Source organism: Melospiza melodia, chromosome 1 (assembly GCF_035770615.1).
Source record: "Melospiza melodia melodia isolate bMelMel2 chromosome 1, bMelMel2.pri, whole genome shotgun sequence".
Lineage (NCBI taxonomy): Eukaryota > Metazoa > Chordata > Aves > Passeriformes > Passerellidae > Melospiza > Melospiza melodia.
The window spans coordinates 46,319,282-46,339,257 of NC_086194.1; the positions used below are offsets into that span (position 1 = coordinate 46,319,282).

General features: G+C 38.1%; 1 protein-coding gene across 1 annotated transcript in view; it reads left to right on the forward strand.

Annotated features, from left to right (window-relative positions):
* Window positions 1-2,581: 2,581 nt before the first annotated feature.
* The window catches only part of LARS2 (leucyl-tRNA synthetase 2, mitochondrial), an 83,969-nt gene continuing 66,574 nt past the window's right edge, over window positions 2,582-19,976 (forward strand). The window contains exons 1-5 of the mRNA XM_063156601.1: window positions 2,582-2,668; window positions 5,521-5,771; window positions 7,571-7,699; window positions 16,979-17,070; window positions 18,899-18,959. Coding sequence (XP_063012671.1) covers window positions 5,538-5,771; window positions 7,571-7,699; window positions 16,979-17,070; window positions 18,899-18,959 — 516 coding nt within the window. The 5' untranslated portion in view covers window positions 2,582-2,668; window positions 5,521-5,537. The remainder of the gene's footprint in view (window positions 2,669-5,520; window positions 5,772-7,570; window positions 7,700-16,978; window positions 17,071-18,898; window positions 18,960-19,976) is intronic.

The window sequence follows — 19,976 nt, forward strand, 5'->3', positions numbered from 1 at the left end:
AACCAATCCAGACATACACTGTTATTTGGTATTTGGACATTTTATTTCCTTATTTATGGTAGGAAGCACTGACTGTTTGGCAGCACCACTTCAAAAACACTGTCAAGACCCCATGTCAGCAATGCCAAGAAATGGCAATGAAAAATTGCCCTGGGGCGTCAAGAGGACAGCCAAAAACACACAATAGTTCCAAAATCTTATACTGGCTTTTTTTCTGTGGTCTCACCCAGTCTGCTAACCTCTCTGAGATACTTTTCATCCATTCACTCAGACATGAATCAGAAAAGCAGGGGTTAAGGGCAGTGTGAGGGGAAATCATCGTGTAAGTTGAAAACATGTCCCAGCTGGTCATGAGCTGTCATTTATCCTGGGGAAGGGACTCGGCCAGGGACTGCACTGTCTGTCCCCACACACAACAAAATGCTTCATCCTCCCTCAGTCCAGGAGCTCACACAGCAGCTCAGGGAGAAATTTGGGATGGAAGTCCTCTTAAAGCCAGATTGCCATCACCTGCTGAAAGGGAGATCAACTGGAAAGCAAAATAAAATCATGCACAGAGTCATGGGGAAACTGTACTAGTTTATCAGCAGGGTAACCATCAGAGCTGCTCTCTGTTCATTTTTGTGGTGAAAAGGTTATAATTTAAGCACACTTGACAGGTACACACAACCAAGTGGAAAGCTTTTATTCAGTAAATACTTATTTTTAGTCATGTAAGAAGGTTGACTTTACTGCAGGCATTGCACTGCATAAACAGTGTCTGTTTAAACTGTGTTGGAGACACAACAGTGAAGAAAAAGGTCTAAAAATTAAAAGAACCAACAGTTGCCAGCAGCAAAAGGGCATAAACATGGGGAAAAAAATATAATTATTATTTCTTGTTCTTTGGAGGCTACTACAAGTTACTTGCAGTAATTAAATCCAAGTCTGAGCTCGACAGTGTTGACAACAGGGTGAGATGTTGCTTTCCAGGCAGAGGTAGCATTAATTATGCTGGGCTAGACTGCCTTTATTGACTTGTGCCATTTTGTCTAGGATGCCCCTGTTGGAGGAGGGAAGTTAGATGACAGCCAGGGGCACACTGCACTAGAGCTGAGCTCATTCAAACACACGGAATTTCAGGACAAGAAAGAGAACTGCAGTGCTTTTCCTGCTCCCAGGTACCTATTTTGTGATCCTGTATTTCTGTGACTTATGCTTTTTGCTCTGACTAGCCAAAAATTACAAAAGAAATCCCCAAACCATTGCCTTTATTTCAGAATCTGAAAAAAAAAAAAAAAAACCCACCCCAAACCAATAAACAAACAAACAAATAAAAAACCCAAAAAGGTAAGTAAAATTAGTAATTAGACTGTATAGATTAGTAATTATTGAAATTACTAATCTTTACAGGGCATCTGTGTATGTGGAAGGGAGCAAAACGAATCACACAGAACAGGTGAGGTTAGAGGGGACCACACTTGGTCATCTGGTCCAACCTCCCTGCTCAAGCAGGATCATCCTAGAACACACAGTACAGGATTGAGACCAGATGGTTCCTGAATATCTCAAATGAGGGAGACTCCACAACCTCTCTGGGCAATCTGTTCCAGGGCACGGTCACTGCACAGCAAATAAATTCTTCTTCACGTTCAGCTGGAACTTCCTGTGCAGCAGTTTCTGCCTACATCAGTTGTGTCATGTCCCACTGCTTGGCACCACCGAGAAGAGCCTGGAAACATCCTCTCAGCACCGCCGCTTTAGGTATTTATATATGTGAAACATGCGTATTTTATGACTGGCTTTTCGCAAATATTAAAATGAATATTATATGTGTTGTGTTAGAAAGTAACGCTGTATTAATTCTCTTAAGCAGTGTGTTAAATATAGTTTTAAGTGATAAAAAATGTTAGAATGGAAACTATGCTATGTAAGATATTTTTTCAAAGAAAGGACTTGCAGCGAGATAGTAGCCACAGGACACCTAAATCTTTCAGAGAAAAAAAATTTGTTGCCCTCTTCAGAAGAAACGAACTTCTTCCCGCCTCGAAGGCGCTGTTAGGATTCAGAGGAAGAAGTTGACAATGACCAGACAGAATTCTGTATTTTAATGGAATTTATGCATCATGTATGAAGTGTATGAATACGCAACAGGCTGTTGTTTTTAAGGGTTAATCCTTTGTTAACGTGTGTCCTTTTTCGGGCTTTTGCTGCCCAGAAAAAGGTACCTGGACGTCCGTAACTCTTTGTTTCTATTGTTTCATATTGTCCTAATTCAAATTGTCCAAATTATTATTACTCTAATTGTATTACTATTTTTATAACCATTTTATTACTATTAGACTTTTAAAATTAAAAAAAAAAAAACAGCAAGTGATTAGCGTTTTTCACAATAAACATTAATGAGGGCCCCTCTCTTCTCAAGGCCGAGCAGGTTCTGTGCATTTTCTACAGAGCTGAATCCAGATTAATTAATTTTTTTTATATCATTATTTTTGTAATTTACTCTTGTTCTACCTTTCCACGTTACATTCGGGAAAGGTGGAAACTCTTCCCGCTCCCTCCCCGCGCGGAGCTCCCGCCCCGTCGGGCGGTGCCAAGGGCGGAGGCGGCGCCTCGCTCCGACACCGACACGCCAAGATGGCGGCGCCCGCGGCCCGGCGGGGGAGCTGAGGGAGGGCGCGTGCAGGTAACGGTCCCCCCCCCGCCCGCCGGAGCCGCGCTAATCCCGCCGCCCGCCGCTTCCCAAAGCCTCCTCCTTTGGGCTCCTTGCCCGCGCCCAGCCGGCTCTCCCGGCGATCCTGCGCCCACGGAGTTCCCCCCTCCTCTAGCCTCCCTCTGCTACTGCTCCCCCGCTCGCTCCGGCCCGCCTGCTCCCCGTGCAGGCTTCTCCAGCGGCGGGACACGCCCCCATTCCCGCGGGGCTGAGTGAAATGTGCTGGGCCTCGTTAGTCAGTTTCCAGGACTTTAATTCAGTCTCCGGTGTGCTTACTGTCTTTCCAAACGTTTTCTGTGTCAGGGAGGTTTACGTTGGGTATTAGGAAAAGATTCTTCCCCCCAGAGGGTGGTTGGGCACTGAACAGGCTCCGCAGGGAAGCGGTCACGGCCCCAAGCCTGACAGAGCTCAAGAAGGGCTCGGACAATGCTCCTGAGCACATGGTGGGACTCTTGGGGATGGCCCTGTGCAGGCCCAGGAGCTGGAGTCAGCGATCCTTGTGCATCCCTTGTAGCACAGGACATTCTGTGATTTATTTCTCTATCAGACCAGCCCCTTCCTCCTTGCTTGGCATACCTGCCTGAAGACAATTCTAGGCTCCTAACCTGCTCCTTGAAAGACTCACACACCACTGGGCTGGAGTGCCCTTTAGTGGGGCAGGGAGAGGCACTCTCCTTGTCCTAGTGCCATGCACACAAGCCTGGAAAGGAAAAACAGCTTAGTGCTGTGTCTTTTGGATTTGATTATCCTCTTGTGCCATGTCTCCTGGACATGATGGTACCTGGGAGCAGGAATGACACTGGTCCAACACATGGCTGGCTGACCATTGCATCTTGTGCATGATAGTACCTAGGAGCAGCAAGGACACTGCAGTTCTCTTTCTCATCCTGAAATTCCATCTATTTGAATGAACATAGTGGTAGTGCTGTGTTCCCTTGGCTGTGGCTGTTTTCTCACTCCCATCCACTGCTCTGACCCCTGCCTGGGTGACCTGTAGGGCCTGAGGTCACCCAAATGTGCCCTCTCAGGCATGACATGGCGGGTGGGCTTCCCTTGAGCTGTGCACAGGCACGGGTCTGTGTTCTTTCTGTCTCAGAATCACAGAATCAATTAAGTTGGAAAAGACCTCTGAGATCAGGGAGTCCAAGCCATGACCAAACATCACCCTCTCAACCAGGCCTTGGCACTGACTGTCATGTCCAGTCTTTCCTTAAACACCTCCAGGGATGGTGACTCCACTACATCCTTGGCAAGCCCATTCCAATATCTAATCACCCCTTCTGGGAAAAAATTCTTCCTAACGTCCAACATAAACCTCCCCATGTGCAGCTTGAGACTGTGTCCTCTCATCCACTAGTCTCCTTTCATGTGGAGTTCCTGGGGTTTAAAATACTTCCTTTGTAAACCAGCAGTGCTGAAATTGGCTTGTATGAGGAAGCACTCCTTTCTGTTGTAAAATAAATCAATAGAAATGAGACATAAGTAATAAGAAAATAATTAGTAAAAATAAGCAAAAAACTTTGAAGTACTGAGATGCTAATTTTGAGATGAGTGTGATGTTATGGGCTGGGGGAAGTTGGAGTCTCCTGAATGACTCATGTGCGCCTGAACTGGGAATCCTGAGTACAGTCCTGGATCTGTTTTCATTACAAATGAGAGAGATTATGGAGGGTAGCAACAAGAAATCCAAAGCACTGATGTGACATAAGTGAAGGAGTGTTTATAAGACCCTGCTTGATAAGTAAGGGAGAAAAGGAGCAATTCTCTGCATAGGTAATGAGACAGGCAGTGAGGGTTTGTGTGTGCATGTATGGGGAATGTTAAAGGAAGCATAACTCCCACTAGCTTGCTGGGGATCTAATTTAGGTGCTATAGCAATTATTTCTACTGATAATGTTTCTACCTTATGGGAAATGCATAAGTAAAATCTTTTCTCATGCAGACTTTCTCTGCACTGAGATTTTACTGATGTAACTCTGCAAGGAAAATTCTGAACTGACTGAAACAGCTAGTTTGGTACAAGTGTATTGGGCAAAATTAAAAAGAGAAAAACAACACCAAAGCACGAAAACCAACCGTAGAGAATAGAAAATACTGATGTAAAAATGCCATAAAAAAAAAAAAGGCAGTCATGATGAGGAGGAAATCGCTGAGTAGAGGTTCTTTTAATGCCATATTTCCTACTGTAGGAAGTAAAATCAGCTTAAATCTTGTTGAGACTCATCCCAGATATGGGAGCTGTTCAATCTTTTCCCATCTGAGTAGCTTAGAAGATTCTCTCTGAAGCATTTGAGGAGTTAACCAGATTTTTAGTTGAAAAAGAAAGCCTTAGCAAAATAGTTGGTTTAGAATATCTGGTTGAAATCTACTAATTATAGTCATCCTCCCCCATCTCTTTTCAGTGATGACAAATTCAGTATTTTTACAGTATAATTTCATCCAACTTCCTTTTCTCTCTGTTTCATTCTGAATTTTTACTAACACCCTGTTAGCCATCTTCTATTCAGGCAGTGGAGCTTCTGGAACCTTCAATTGACTGATTATGCCTTTATGGGACACTGAATGCAAGAATTTTATTTTATTAGACAAGACATCTAACCACAATGGTTTTGTTCTGTGCGAGCCCACAGTTAGTTCTCTTGACTAAAAAATACATACTTTTATAATTCAGATGTGGAAATAAAATGCAAGTTCCATGAAAAGCAGCTGAGTAGACTAAGTCAAGCTAAAATAATTTAATAGCTACCGCTTTTCAGTATAATCATAATAATCATTGAGTTCTTGTTATGTATTGTGGCATGAAATACATATTTTTGTCTTTTCAGATACCATAACCTTAAGAATGCAGTCGGTTTATCAAAGAGCTGGCCCTTGTTCCTCATGTTTGAAGAGACAACTAAATGGCTTCCTGGGATTAATTAAATGGCAGAGAAGACTGGTTCCTGCTTGTGTGAGAACCATTTACAGTGAGACGGGCAAATGGGAAAAAAACTATGGGTTGGAGACAAGGAAACGAGTTGAGAATTGGTGGTTCCCAAGAATAAAGGAACAGTTCTGCAGAATTTCAGAAACTGATGTAAGCAATATGAGAAATGTGGAGATTACATGTTTATATTTTTGTTTTCTTAGAATGAAATTAATTGAAACTTACTTAGTACAGATGGCTTTTAATGATTAGATGTGCATTACGTTTCAGGGGAAAATACTTTCATGTAGATTATTAAAAACCATTATTAAGTAAACAAAAATAATTTTTAAAATCCTGAGGAAAAATACAGTAATAGGCAAAGTATAAACTTGTACATTTAGGAAGGGTTTAAGTAATCAGTTCTTTCTTTACATATTATAGATATTTGGCACTTAATTATTTAAAGTATTAAAAGAAACATCTAATAGTAACTTCTGTAAACAATTTTCTCAAGGTTCTGTTCCCCACATTATGACAAATCTATCACACTACACCCTGTGACTCACTAAAATCTATGTTAAAGGAAAAAGATTTTTTAATATTTTCTGGTTTACAATCTCATAGTAAGTGACTTGAAGAAAAAAAAAAGTTTTCCCATGCAATAAAAGATCTTGAAAACAGCAGTATCGCAGTCTCTGACTCTTTTTGCCTTCACAATTATTCTGTCACAATAGACAAATACACTTCTGTGGCTCTTGATGTTTTTTTGTTCATCTCCCTTAAAATTTACCTTTTTTCTGACAAAAAAATAATTCTATCAAAATGTTGAAGAGAGAAAAGAGCTTGCTTTTTCTGGGGAAGAAAACTGAGATGAAATGGTATGTGTGTATACCTGTAGCAGGGAAAGCATTCATTTAGACCTGTGCCTTTTATATACATATGTACATAGGAGTCATATGTAGCATATGTATGCTAAGTTCTAGATTGTATTTTAAATGGTATTTTTGTTTTATCCTTAAAGTTGAAGTAGATTTAGTAACATATTAAGAGGCAAATAGTGTGTAGTGCTCAGATTATTTCTGATTTTGCTGTGATTGAACAAAAATGATAAAGAAATATTATTTGACAAATACTAATAGAGTTTTATTCAGAACAGTAAAAGCTGAAAGCTGCCTGTAATTTTTTTATTATTAACAAGAAAAATAATATAAGAATTTACCACGTATCAGTGGCACTTGATACTATCAATGTATCAGTGATGAATTCAGTGGTAATCAAGATGTAATAGGAATAATTGATGTGCAAGAGAATTTGTGATTTCTTTGTAACTTTTGTCATTTTAATTAAACCTAAGTAAATGAAATTTTTCGTTTCTTTTCACTATGCAAAATCTTGCTTGTAAGATGTGTTTGGATCTGAGGATACATAGTGAAACTGAACAGTTTCCCTTTAGCAGATGTTCATGCAATTGCAAATGATGCAGTCACTCTGGGATGTTCAGATGACAAAAAGCAACTGGCCAGGAGTGAGCTCTGTGTTTGTTGTAGATACAAAATAAAACATTAATTATTTAAACTGTTAGGAGTGTAATTTAATTGCTATGTTTTCATGTTTTTGTTGGGGCAGACTAAGAACACATAGATAATCAGTTGCAGATGCTACAGTTAAGCTCCAGTTCTGTCAATATAGCTTTTTTTGAGTAAAAGTGAATTAATTTTCATAACTTTTAAGTGCCATAGAAATATCAGTATAAATTGATGAGATGGCAGCAAAGTCTGGCAGAACACCTCTATTTACAGCCCCAAAGAATTTGATCCAATGAACTTTGTCAGTGCTCACTTGCATCAGTTCCAGCAGAACCATGTTTCTCTTTAGGGTGTTGTGCAGTAGTTTATAATGTGCATGTGTATTTGTTCAAGTGAAATGCGAACTCATGTAGTTACTAGTTTCTAAACATTTCTTTCTAGAAATCAAGACCAAAATTTTATGTGCTTTCTATGTTCCCATATCCTTCTGGGAAGCTTCACATGGGCCATGTTCGTGTCTACACCATCAGTGATGCAGTAGCTCGGTTCCAGAAAATGAGAGGGATGCAGGTAAGAATAGATCAGTGGTAGGACTGGGTGGGGATTTTTTATATTTTAATATCATAATTGATCAGGAAATTAGTATTTTCCAAAATCCATGAAAGTGGAGTGTGTGGTACAGGTGTGTGGATAATGACCTGTGAAGCTTTGAATACTGAAATTTGAGAGTTTTATTAAAGCCAGTGGTGTTCAGAGCTCGCTGTCGGTAGGAGTGGTTGGAAGCTATCTCAGATGATAACAGCCTGAATCTACTGATGTGTGGCACAGTGTCACTGAGACCTCTGGGCTACACAGTTTCTGTGAGAGGAGGCTGACAACCCTTCCTGCCAGCTGGGTGGGACCAGGGGGAGGAAAAGATGTACCTGGCAAGAGAAAAGAGATACCACCAAAACCAGCTGCTTTCACCTCTTCTGCTCCTGAGAACCAGTTCATGTCACTTGTCAGATGCAGATGCCTCTGTGCCTGCTGGGACAGAAACCTCTTTTTTTTTGGTGACTGCTGCAAGTTGGATGAACAGGATCATGCCATATGTTGCATCATGGGTGTGTAGCTGAAAGTTTCTGTTCTGTAGCATCTGACCCCTTGGCTTGCCCATTTCAGCCTTGCTCATAAAAATGAAATATCCTCTGAAGGTGCAGGCCTACGAGGTAGGCTAAGTCTTAACTTTCTTGCTACATCTGCAAGGAGAAATCCCATTTTCCCTTCCACAGTTCTCTGTTTCCCAGTCTTCCCCATGCCTGCCATAATTTCTCCTCACTGCCTTCTGTCTTTCCATTAGGTTGAAGGGGTAGCTGAGAGCCTTGTCCCTGCAATCTGCAGTGGGATCTTGGCTGGCATTCCGCAGTAAAGGCTGGCAAGGTAAAATCTGAAGGATGTAAGGAAGGTGTAGGAGAACTGTGGCCTGAGTGACAGCCATATTACAGAGGAAAGACATTTGGTAGAGGGAAAATGTGAAGAAGCTGGGAAAACAGGAGGAATATGGAAAGAGAAGGGAACAAAAAGAGGAAAATAGTATAGGCAAGGATCTAGGATGACAGGAAGCAGTCTCTCTATTGTACAAGAGTGATGGAGCAGCTCAAGAATATAGGTATCAACCTCAAAAGAGTACAAAGAAGATGAAATTGAGAAAGAATGTTAGTTGCTGGTCGTGGTACTAAGTGCAATTTCCTTGCTACAAGTGCTGAAGAAGTGTAGCATTTCCTGGATTTGTCACCATCCCTGAGACTCTGATAGGTATTGTCACTGCATTATTCAGCGTGCTGCCTTTCCACATACTATGTGTTTTTTGCCAGTGATGAACATACCATGCACTGAATACTTGCTGCTGCTTTACAGATATGCATTCTTAGGCTTCCAAAATTGCAGGAAAAAGAAATAAATGCTTTAGACTTTAAATGACAAGAAACCCCAATGTCTGTTATAACACTTACCTTTCCTGACTCCTCTGAATGACCAGAACTTGGATCTCACTAAAAAAATGCAGCTAACAGGGCATTTGAAGGGATGCTTGATTTTTGCTTGATGTTAAGACCATTCATGAAATGTCATTTCAGGATGTAGCCCTCTCTTATCAATAGCAGGGAAGGTAGCCAGTAAATTGCTGTTCAGAAAGATGAAAACTTGCTGCTTCTTGTACTTGTGAAAATAAAGTGAAAATAATTATCTGCATCCAGTAGCATGATCTAGTTGTAAATTTTTGAATACAAAGTAAGTAGGCACTTTAATGGAAACATTTGGAGAAAAGTAAAAAGATAATATAATTCCAATAAAATGCAAGAGCTACCATGCAAACAAGTTTTTATTTCCACGTTTGCCTATATTTTTTCGGGAAAAATTTTTCCAGACTTTTCAAGTTTTTACATCTTGCATTTCAGCACGTTTTTATATTTCATATAAAAATTACTTTGAAGAAGTGCCTGTAGAATATGCTGGATTTCTAAAAATACTTATATCTTCTGTTATGTTAACCAGTTTGAACATCTATTTTTGACTAAAGGTGGGCAGCCAAAGAATTTAACTTTCATTTACGATTAAGAGACATTAAAAATCTCTCAGATGATTTTCTGGGTATGTCAGATTAATAGACATTGTGTTATTGATGTGCATTAACTTGCTGGAACTTACATTTACTTTAAAGAACTTTTCCTTTATTGCCCATGCTAATTTCTCCATCACTTAGAATTAGAGTCTGTATAATTGATTTTCTCTTTGCAATTAATTTATCAACCTCTAAAGCTTCTCTCTGCCTTTTTCATGGTTGTACAATCTGTCAAAGGTTATTATGATGTTTAAGATACTGTGATGATTGTAAGCTAAGATGTGGTTATATCATAAAACTTTATATATTCCCTAGAAAAATTAATTTGTCTCTGTATTCAAGGAATTACTGGAATTCTTCAGTATATATAAAGAAAGAATGCTTTAGAAACAGAACTGTTAGTATGCATAATTTTGAAGTTATTCTATTGATCTTCTATTTCTTTCTCAAAATTCTGCTGTAATATTCTATGTTTGAAAGCCTAGGGACTGCTAATTTTTCTCTAATCAAAAATCTGAGAAGTGAATCAATATCAGGCATTCAATGCAAGGTTAGGGTAAGATTTTTGAGCAACAATGTTGTTTAAACTTTGCATCCATCATTTTCAAATTAAAAGAAAAGTGTAAGGCAATGAGAAATGATGGGCTGTTACAATGAAAGTTACAGACAAAACCATTCAGGTTCACAGTTCCCAGGGAAAGCTTCAGACTACAATGTATATTTGTTATTTAATAAACAGTGAGGGAAAACGTCTATCATGTGAATGTAGTTGACAAGAATATATGATTGATTAAGAGATTAATTTATATTGAACAAGGTGGAGTTATTTTTCATAAAGAATGCCTTACTGAGAAAACAGTAAATTAGTTACGTCTTGATTTAATCTGAGCAGGCAAGAATTGGCCTATATTTTGTAATATTTTAGTGAGGATAGGCTAGAATACATTTACAAAGGGATTATTTTGAATGCAGTTGCGTAATTTCTTCATATAGGAAGTATTTTGAAATTTTAGTTGGTAAAGTTTTTAATCATTTGGATTCTGTTGTGGTTTTGGTTTTTCTAAAATGGAACACTAGTATTCCATTTTTTTTCAGTTCCATAAAGTCTGATTTTGTTTCAGTTAAAATATTCTAGAGAGGTAATGCACACTGAACTCTACAGATATTTCCCAGAAACCTGTACTGCTTTAAGTGTGAAAATAAATATCTATTGCTCTTTTCCCCACCTTGTTTCTGAAAGAAATACTGCTTCAATACAAAACTGCAGATGAAAGCATTGTAAAGCACTGTCTTGTTCCAGCAGTCACTCCTCAAGGACCTGTAGGCAGTGCTTGGGAAGCAAGCTGTCATGCACTAGGATTGGGTTGCTGGATAAATGATTTGTAGAGTACATGTGTTAGAAGGTAACTTGTTTACATTTTGATTACTGAAGATGAAGTTTGAAGTCTCTGCCTGGGAAATGTAAGCCATATAGATTGCTTAGCATGGCTGCACTGAGCTGGTCTTTCCAGAGTGTGTTAAGGGTGACATGTTTCTTGAAGTGCAATTAAAACAGTTTTTATATATGGAGATTTCTACATCTTATTTAAAACGTGTTTATTGTAAAATGCTATGAAAAAGTAATGTATGTATTTTAAATTACAAATTTATAGTTGTTAATAAATCAGTCCCGAACTATTATGTGTAGTTTCTGGTTGTGTTTACTCTGTGAATTTACATGCATGTTGTGAATGCAAATGTAGGAGTTTTGTAAGAAATGATTTTCTATTCATTGTTTGAGATTGCTGTGTAGAAATGATAGAGATATTCATGGTGATTTTCACTATGGCAGATTTCCAGTGTGCTATTGCTCTGGGAAAAAGTATTTGCCATTACTTTATCATGCTATCATTAGCATGTCTTTGATAAATTCCAAAGTGGATAATTTGTGCCTCTCAGAAGACTGGGAATAATTCCCTTAGTGATCAGTAAACAGAGTGATTCAGTTCAATAGTTCTTGTGATATCTTTGTAATGAAACTGGTACCAAAGCCAGGCAGTCACATGTGAGAGTTGTACAGAACCGAGAATAGTCCTTTCTGTAATCAAATCAGGGGGAAATTCCTGCATGCTAGAATCACACTATACTCATTATTTCTTAATTTATACTTAAACTGGGATGGATGGGATTAAAATATAGTCAGTGATATTTCTGCAATGCCCCTAAATGACTTGAAGAGCGTTTTCTTTTTATCTGTAACATATCTACTTTTTAATTGGATGTATTTTCATTAATTATTTTCCCTTTCAGCAGTGAATCTTAATGCTCTTGAAATTGCAAAAGTGAATGGTATTGAAGCCAGACAGGCAAGTTTAATTAAAACTCTATAATTAATCATCAGTAGGATGAATTATTTTGATACAGATCCGTTTTCTACTCATCACTAGCTGCTATTCTCCAGGTTTTTTTTGTGAGGCTTTTGTATCTTTTTGTCAGGTTATTTCACGTAGTATAAATTAAGTAGCAAATATTACAAGTATTGTGTGTGAATTGAATCTTATTTAATTTCAGTTTTCCCACAACCTGTACTGAAGGTGTTAATGAGCTCACTGTGTTTCATTTTGAAAGAAAAAGAGAAAATGAGATATAATTTTAAATATAATTATGTTAGACAAGAATGCATGAGATTAAGAAGGCAAAAGATAACTTTGTTCTCAAAATGTGTGTGTTATTCTGTGGATGTTGAGTAATTTCTCATATCTTACATTCTATGAGAATAAAAATAAATGGGCATTTTATGTTTTGATAGAAATCTGTATGGTTTGATTATTAGAGAGTACCTTCTCTAGTATGCAGCACTGTGTTGCCGAGAAGCATTGAAATAGTCCTTTTTAGGATCTACGCTGGTCAAAAACTCCTTATTTTTATCTTTTTTCAGGCGTGCCTTGTCTGCTTGGGGGAGTTGTCTGTTTGTTTGTTTATGATAATTTTCACCTGTTGTGCAGTGATGTCTCTTACCTGTGGTGGTTAAAAGAGAATCTAGGCTTCACACAAGGGGAGGTCTTGTATTTAAAGTGTGCTGTAATACGCCAGTTTACACCAGATTTTCAACAAGTTCAGCCCACTGTGGGCAGCCAATGGAAGGAGCAGCCACCCTTTCCATTGCCCTCTCCACCTGCAAGTCCTCGCTGTCTCATGTCTGTGATTGCACAGTTGCAAGATCCATGATGGAGCCAGGGGTGTTTTCTGACAGCTGGAACTTGCAATCATGGATTGCCTGTTTTGCCAGCCGTTTTTGGTTAGTTCATGTCGAGTGTGTCGTGGGGCTGCAAGTAGAGATAGGAACATAGACTTTGCTGTATCAATTCAAGCCACTAATTTGTCAGCAAGCCTCTTAATTTTCATTTCTGGTCATCTTCTTTTATTACACATTCTCTGAATTAAATATATTTATCTGCAGGCCTTTCTAACACTGAGTCTACCAGCTTAAAATTTAGAATGCATTGATCTGAGTGTACGAACAGTATGTCAGCTCCCTGGTCATAGTTCTGAGACATACTGAGTACATCAGGAGAGCAAACATGTTCTTTGTGTCCTTACAAAGACCGAGGAAAATTCACTGAATCACCAGCCCTGGTTATGCTGATGGAGGCTTAGAGCTGAGTGTTATGAGATCATTGTCAGCTCTGTGTTGTACAGTACACTGATCTCACCTACTGATGTCAGTGTGATTGTTACAGCAGTGAACAGATGAGAATGCTCAGAGAGGAAGAGCTGAGATCTCAGCATTCAGTCAAGGGAGTTGGTGTCTTCCTCCCCTTGGTCCCACAGTAACGTGAAGAGCTCTAGCCATTGCTAACAGATGTTTGACCATGCTGGGAAATGATTCTCAAAAATGCTCCAAGCCAGAGTCTTTGGGATCTAAAATGTTTCAAGATGCAACTGGTTTTATTTTTAATAATTTGTTCCTAAAAAGCCCATTCAGTGTCGTAGTTACCGAGCGCTTTGTTCCCTACGTTCAATCACTTCCTTGTAACCTTTTATACTCCTGTGCAAACCATGTTAAGTGGTAGAAAATGCCAGAGTTTCATAGTTGATCCTGCATGGTCGTGTGAGCTTCTGAGGATCTGAAGTTATGCCATGTGTGTTCAACACTAACCTGGGAGTTTCCAGCATGAGGAGTTCACCTGACCACTTCATTGTGAGGATGAACACACAGCTGCCTTTGATGATGGCACTGCCTTCTGCCATTGTAAAATGGCTGGAACTGCAGCCTGCCTTGTTTTACCTGGTGTAGGCACCCTTAGACTTATGCAGCCTCCTATTTAACAAAATACAGTCATTTGTCTTTCTGTCTCCTTGAGGCTTAGAGAAGTGATGTTCAGAAGAATGGTCACTGCAGTGAGCAGAATGGATCCCTCTATTGCATAAGGTTTAGAGGTTGCTGTTGAAAGCAATCAAGTCAGCTTTCAAGAAAGTGGATGACTTGTTTTTCTTCTACTCATCTGTGCTGCTAGAGAGAGCAGCCATGTTTTCTGCTAGTTAGGCCAGTGACCAACCCAGTGACCAACCCAAAGAGCTACAAGGAATAACCCTTGGGTCTTCAAAACTGCTTTCTTTTTTTTTTTTTTTTTTAATTTGTTTTGAACAGTCAAACTGTTCCTTTATCCCTTGTCCCAACTTTTGACATGGTAGTTGCATATTTTCTTCTCCTCTTCCATTTCTTTTCAGATTTTTATGTTGAATAACTAGAGTTAAGATGTAAATGCTGGGTGGAGACTGTGGCATTTTTGCTGCAGATTACAGCCAGAAGAACTGACCTGTTGTTTAGACAAATGCATTTCATAAATCATTCAAATCCATTCATGGTAGAGAATTAAAAGAGACAATAAACTTGAAATCATTTTCTAAACCCCTGTGCATGTTACATTCATCTCTATAGCAACTACATAAATAGATCTATCCTTGAGGCTAATTTGAGGATATTTTTAATGTCTCTTTAAATTCAGTTTTCTGATTGAAACTTGAATTAGCATACTTCTTCAGACCTTTAGCTTGAGGAATGCTATTGGTCATTAAATTGAACTTTTGAATGTGAAGAGTGGATATGGCATTTTTTGATAAGTGCTAGAATTTGGAATCTCTGCGAGCACAGGTTGCTCTTTCCAGCACTGATGGTACAGGGTTAAAATGTCTGCACATGAACTGTCTGCAGCACCCATCAGCCCTTTTGGGGAGTCTGTAGCTGGTAGTGAAGTTGTTTTTCCCACATCTTTTTGCTCAGGGCCATGAGAAATGAGATTGTGTCTTGCATTTGGCTGCCTGTCTGTATCCAGGAAATCATCAGAAGCCAAATTTTACAAAAATTAAGCAAGAGTGATTCTTTCTAATCTCACTTAATGTTCATCAGTTTGTATTTGTAAGAATGTAAAGGCAGGACATTAGTCTAGGGCATTTAAATAGAGAAAACATGTATTATACATGGAAAAAAAATCTGTTTTTTTCCATCACATCTGTCCAGAGGTCGGTTGTCAGCAGTACTAGCAGTCAAAAAGAACTGAGCTACACAATTTAATATTTTAAGATGTCCATAAAAATTCTGTTGATATTTATAGCTTATGTAAAGCATAACTTTTTTTTTTCTTTCATACCAATAGTTTTGATTGGTGGGTGGATGGGAGGGGAGGGGCTGGGCAGAGGTGTGTTTCAGTGGGGTGTTGAGAAGTGGTTTAGGCTCCAGCTGACATTTTCCATGCAAAATCCCCCCTCTATTTGTGAGGAAATAGGCAGTTAAGACTCATAATTTCTGATACCATGGTGTGAGGAGCAATAGTTTGTCTGATAGGGAGAGTTTGTGACACAGAATAGCATTCCAATTTCTGTTAGGTTTAGACACCGAAAATGTGCTGTGCATGGGCCCTTATTGGGCTGGCTTGGACCACAGATAATCACAGGTTAATACCTTTGGTTTTGTTGTTGCACCAGTAGAGTAATGATAGACAGCAGGTTTAGTTTTAGATCAGTACTGAAAATGAGAATGCTGAAGAGTCACATCTATTAAATCCTGTTGCTTTTACACTGTGTTGCTGCCTAGGGCATCTTTATAAACACATCTATAAAATATTTGTTATGAAATATTACATTAAGTCAGAAGACTGGAAAGCGTTGGCAAAGAAGAATAAAAATAATTCAAAGCAGTGACAAAAGTAGCTCATGCTTCTAAAATGAGGTGATTTTTCACATGGAGATGTATTATGAGATTAGTATGGCTGGGATTGCTCTTTTATGGCTTGTTTGCTTACATGCCACTAAGAAACATGTTTTTTATATAAATAGGTATTTTAAGGGGCAAAAATTTTGATTTCTTACAACTTGTAAAATGTTAGTCATGTTTTGCTATTGTTAAACTTGTGTAATTTTAATAATGATTATTGAATTTATAGCACATTTGTAGGTTAAGAAATAGAATTGGCTTTATCAGGTATCCAATATATGTGTGTTTAATGACAGCATCTTAAGTACTGGCCTTTCTTTTGTTGGTTATTAAAGAGGTTTTTTGAATACTTGCCATATTGCTAGATTATTTTCTAAATAACATGCGTGTTAACAGGAAGAATACATCTCTAGTTCAACAGAAATTATCTATTATATTTTGTAGTCAACTTTTTTCCCACCTTAATTTGTTTTTGGTCATGAAATAATAATTTGTCCGTCTGTAGTCTATATTTGCAAGAGATGTTTCAGTAAAATTTGACTAAAACAGTTTTTCCTCATCTTCACAATTTTATCTGGTGAATTTAAAGTTATCATAGGGTATTTTTCTTTTATTTTGTTTTCAACACAAAGTAAAAAACTAGTAGGCTACACATCAGTCACAGTTGTAAAACTGTTGTTTCAACTATTTTTACTTACATCTTCTATTTTAGAATGAATATTTAGTTCTGTCCAGTGGCAGCATCAACTGCTGACTTTTACCACCACACAAACTTACAAAGAGTTGGGTTTTGTCATTGTAACCTGATATTGAAAGAGTCATGAGAGTTTATTGCATAATACTTTAAACTCCCTCTAACATCTCATTGTAGGTCACAAGTGCACTTCATAGTCATCTTTTAAAGCAAAGCTGGCCACAGTTGGCAGGTTTGGAAGAAGTTCAGCTCAGACTGAATGCTGGAATGCCAACCCCATTCATTATTCAGAGGCCTCTCAGTGTGTTGCTGATGCCATTCCAGAAAGTTGCATAACATGGTGGTTTTTCCTTTTGCTGACAGGTGATCAATCCCATGGGATGGGATGCGTTTGGTTTACCAGCAGAAAATGCTGCAGTTGAACATGGCCTTCACCCTGCAAGCTGGACACAAAGGTGAAATGAATTGAAATATGGCATTTTCACTGTGAATACCTGTACTGTGGCCCCCATGAATCAATAAAACAGAGCAAAACTAGCACAGAAGAAAGATGGTACGGGAAAGAACAGGGTTGTCTGAGACCAAGGTTATGTGAAAACATTTTATGGGACTGTGCGGATGACTCTGCTTTGAAAGATAAATATATTGGGATGATTTTCAAGGTTTTAACCTCAATGACTTTTAAATTGTAAAATGCTAGAATATCAAAAGAGAAGCATTTCCCAAACACCCAAACCAGCAGGTACAAATAAATCAAAATTTCATCATGGTGAGGTAAACCTTAATATGGAGTACACAGTGGAAAATTATGAGTTATGTGGTTAGATTTACTAGCAGATTTTGGTACCATGGGAGAGAGGAAGGAGGTAGTTAGGGTTTTTTGAGACTGGATCCTGGAAAGTGCTAAGCAGCCATTATTGCTGCTGATTTCTGTGAATATTTTTGGCTTAGACCACAGAATGGGGTCTTATGTTCTCCTGATATTCTTTAAAATGAGTAAAATGTTATATAAGTAAACAGTTTCTGAAAATTACTTGGAAACCAATCTCCCTAAGTGAGGTTGTTTGTTGTACTCTGGAAGCAGTAATCTACCTGTGGTATCTTTATAGGCCTTGATTCATTTCCTTCTTTGATAATGCTGTTTCTTTGGGTTTTGTTCATGCTTCTGGTCCCATCTTAAGATTCTTGATACTTTTCCAACAAAGATATTATAATACTAAATACTTGCAGTACTCAGTTATTCAGCACTGCAAGTTTTTTCTGGATCAGAATTAAATGCTTTGTTTCATGACTGTCAACTCAGCTGCTCTGGGAGGATAGATATTACTTTATCTGACAGAATGTCTTTCAGTAGAAAGGTCAAAGTCCCTAAGAAATTTTAATTCATTTTACAGTATTTGAATGAATTCTCACCAGGTCACTAATTAATATTGTGTAATTGAGGGTATTTTAGCAAAGCACATTTAGTACATTTTCAAACTAAAGCTTCACTGTATATCCTGATGTATCTTACTTTACATTTGTAATTTAATCTGTTCAGAGCAGCATCTAACCTAACAGTGCGTGAGTTGATTAATGTTTATCTATGGTGGTGCTGCCACCAGAATTTTTGTAGTTTTTTGTCACCTCCCAGGGTACAAGCTCTCACCACCTCCTTTGCACTGGCTCAGCTGGTTTTGTGGGCCACGGTTTTGGTTTGATCAGCCTGTTGATCAGAGGGAGGAAAGAAATCTTGTGGGGTTTTTTTGGAGAATTTTTGTAGGGCATATCTTCAGCTGAATGGGTAGGCTGATTCAGGTTATTCTACAGCCACACAATCACCAGAGCCACAGCAAAATAACAGCCAGGATAGCATTGCCAGAGTACAGCAGGATTAAGCTCAAAGTGGAAGTGTCCCCTACTGCATTGAGATTTGAGAGGGCCCTTTGACTCAACTGCAGTAAAGATAAATAAAAATAGTAAGAAGTGGTGCTTGGGTAATGCTTCCTTCAAACTGAACTGCCATATTTACTTTTAAGTTGCATTCAAATCTAGAGGAAAAAAAATTTATTGCCTCATATACATAGCCATGGGAATTGGACCGGAATATACTGGGGGCTTTTTAAAATTATTATTTCAGTATTCTGACAATTCTGAGTTTTACTGCTAGTGAGATCATAGTGTTTAGAGGTTAACTAGTGCTTTGGATTTCTCAGAACTCTATAAGCACCAGATTTTTTATATGATCACATGTTAGAAGTATCTTAAGCTAATAATTTTTCATTTATTATCATTATTTTGCAGTAACATTCAACACATGAGGAAACAGTTTGATGCACTAGGTCTGTCTTTTACATGGGAAAGGGTAAGATTTTCTTTTTAAAATGGATACTGCTTTATTTTATTGTATGATGGAGCATTGAGACCCATGGAATTTCACCATTTTATTTATGACAATACAGCTGTCTTTGGCAGTAACCAGTTTAAGTTGTTAAACTGTAAAATTGAGCTTTTTATCAGATTTGGCTAACTTTTAACATGCTGATATCATCTGATATCATCAATGCATAGGAGAATCTTTAAAGTCATTTTGATTTTGTATTTGCTTTTTATCTCTTTGAAGTATCAACTTTCTGTGTTAGAAATAAGGTAATAAACAGGTATTTATGAAACAGCAATGCCTTTGTGATAAGGTATGTGTTTCTTGAGGAGTGCTGTTTTCAATGCATATGTCAAATGTTTAAAGATAGTAAATTGGAGTGGTGGCTCAGTTATGTTATTCCAAATTTTGAAGTATAAGCCTGCATTTTCATAAATGTTCATATCAGGATCATGTTGGAAACCAGAAATTTATTTAAAACACTAATGCTTGAGAATCAGGTGTTCACCTTAAAAAACTTACCAAACACGGTCAGACATAAGCTAATGCCATTTTTCCAGATAAAAAAGAAATTAGCGTTGGAAGCGATTGTGAGGTTATTGCATTTACCAGTGAATCAGTCACACTGCCTTTATATTCTCAGCAGTAGCTGCTGCTTATCACCTTAATGTGATTTTGAATAGAGTGATGGAGATGCTAATCTTGGATTTTTATAGCAGTATTGTAGATCTGAAAAGGAAAAGCATTAGTTTTCTGACAGTCTGAGACATGCCATCTGTTTTCTTTAATCATGAAGGTGAAGTTGTTTATTTGTATGTCTTGCATCCAAAAAACCATTTTGTCATGTCTCATATAGGGAAGGATTTTCCAGTATAAGCCTTTTGAATAAGATTTAAATTTTCCTGATAGCCAAAAAAGTTGCTCTGAAAATAAAAGATTTGTTGTGGAAGCTTCACTGCAGGCATTCTTGACATCTAATGTTTAAATCTGTTGGTATCTCAG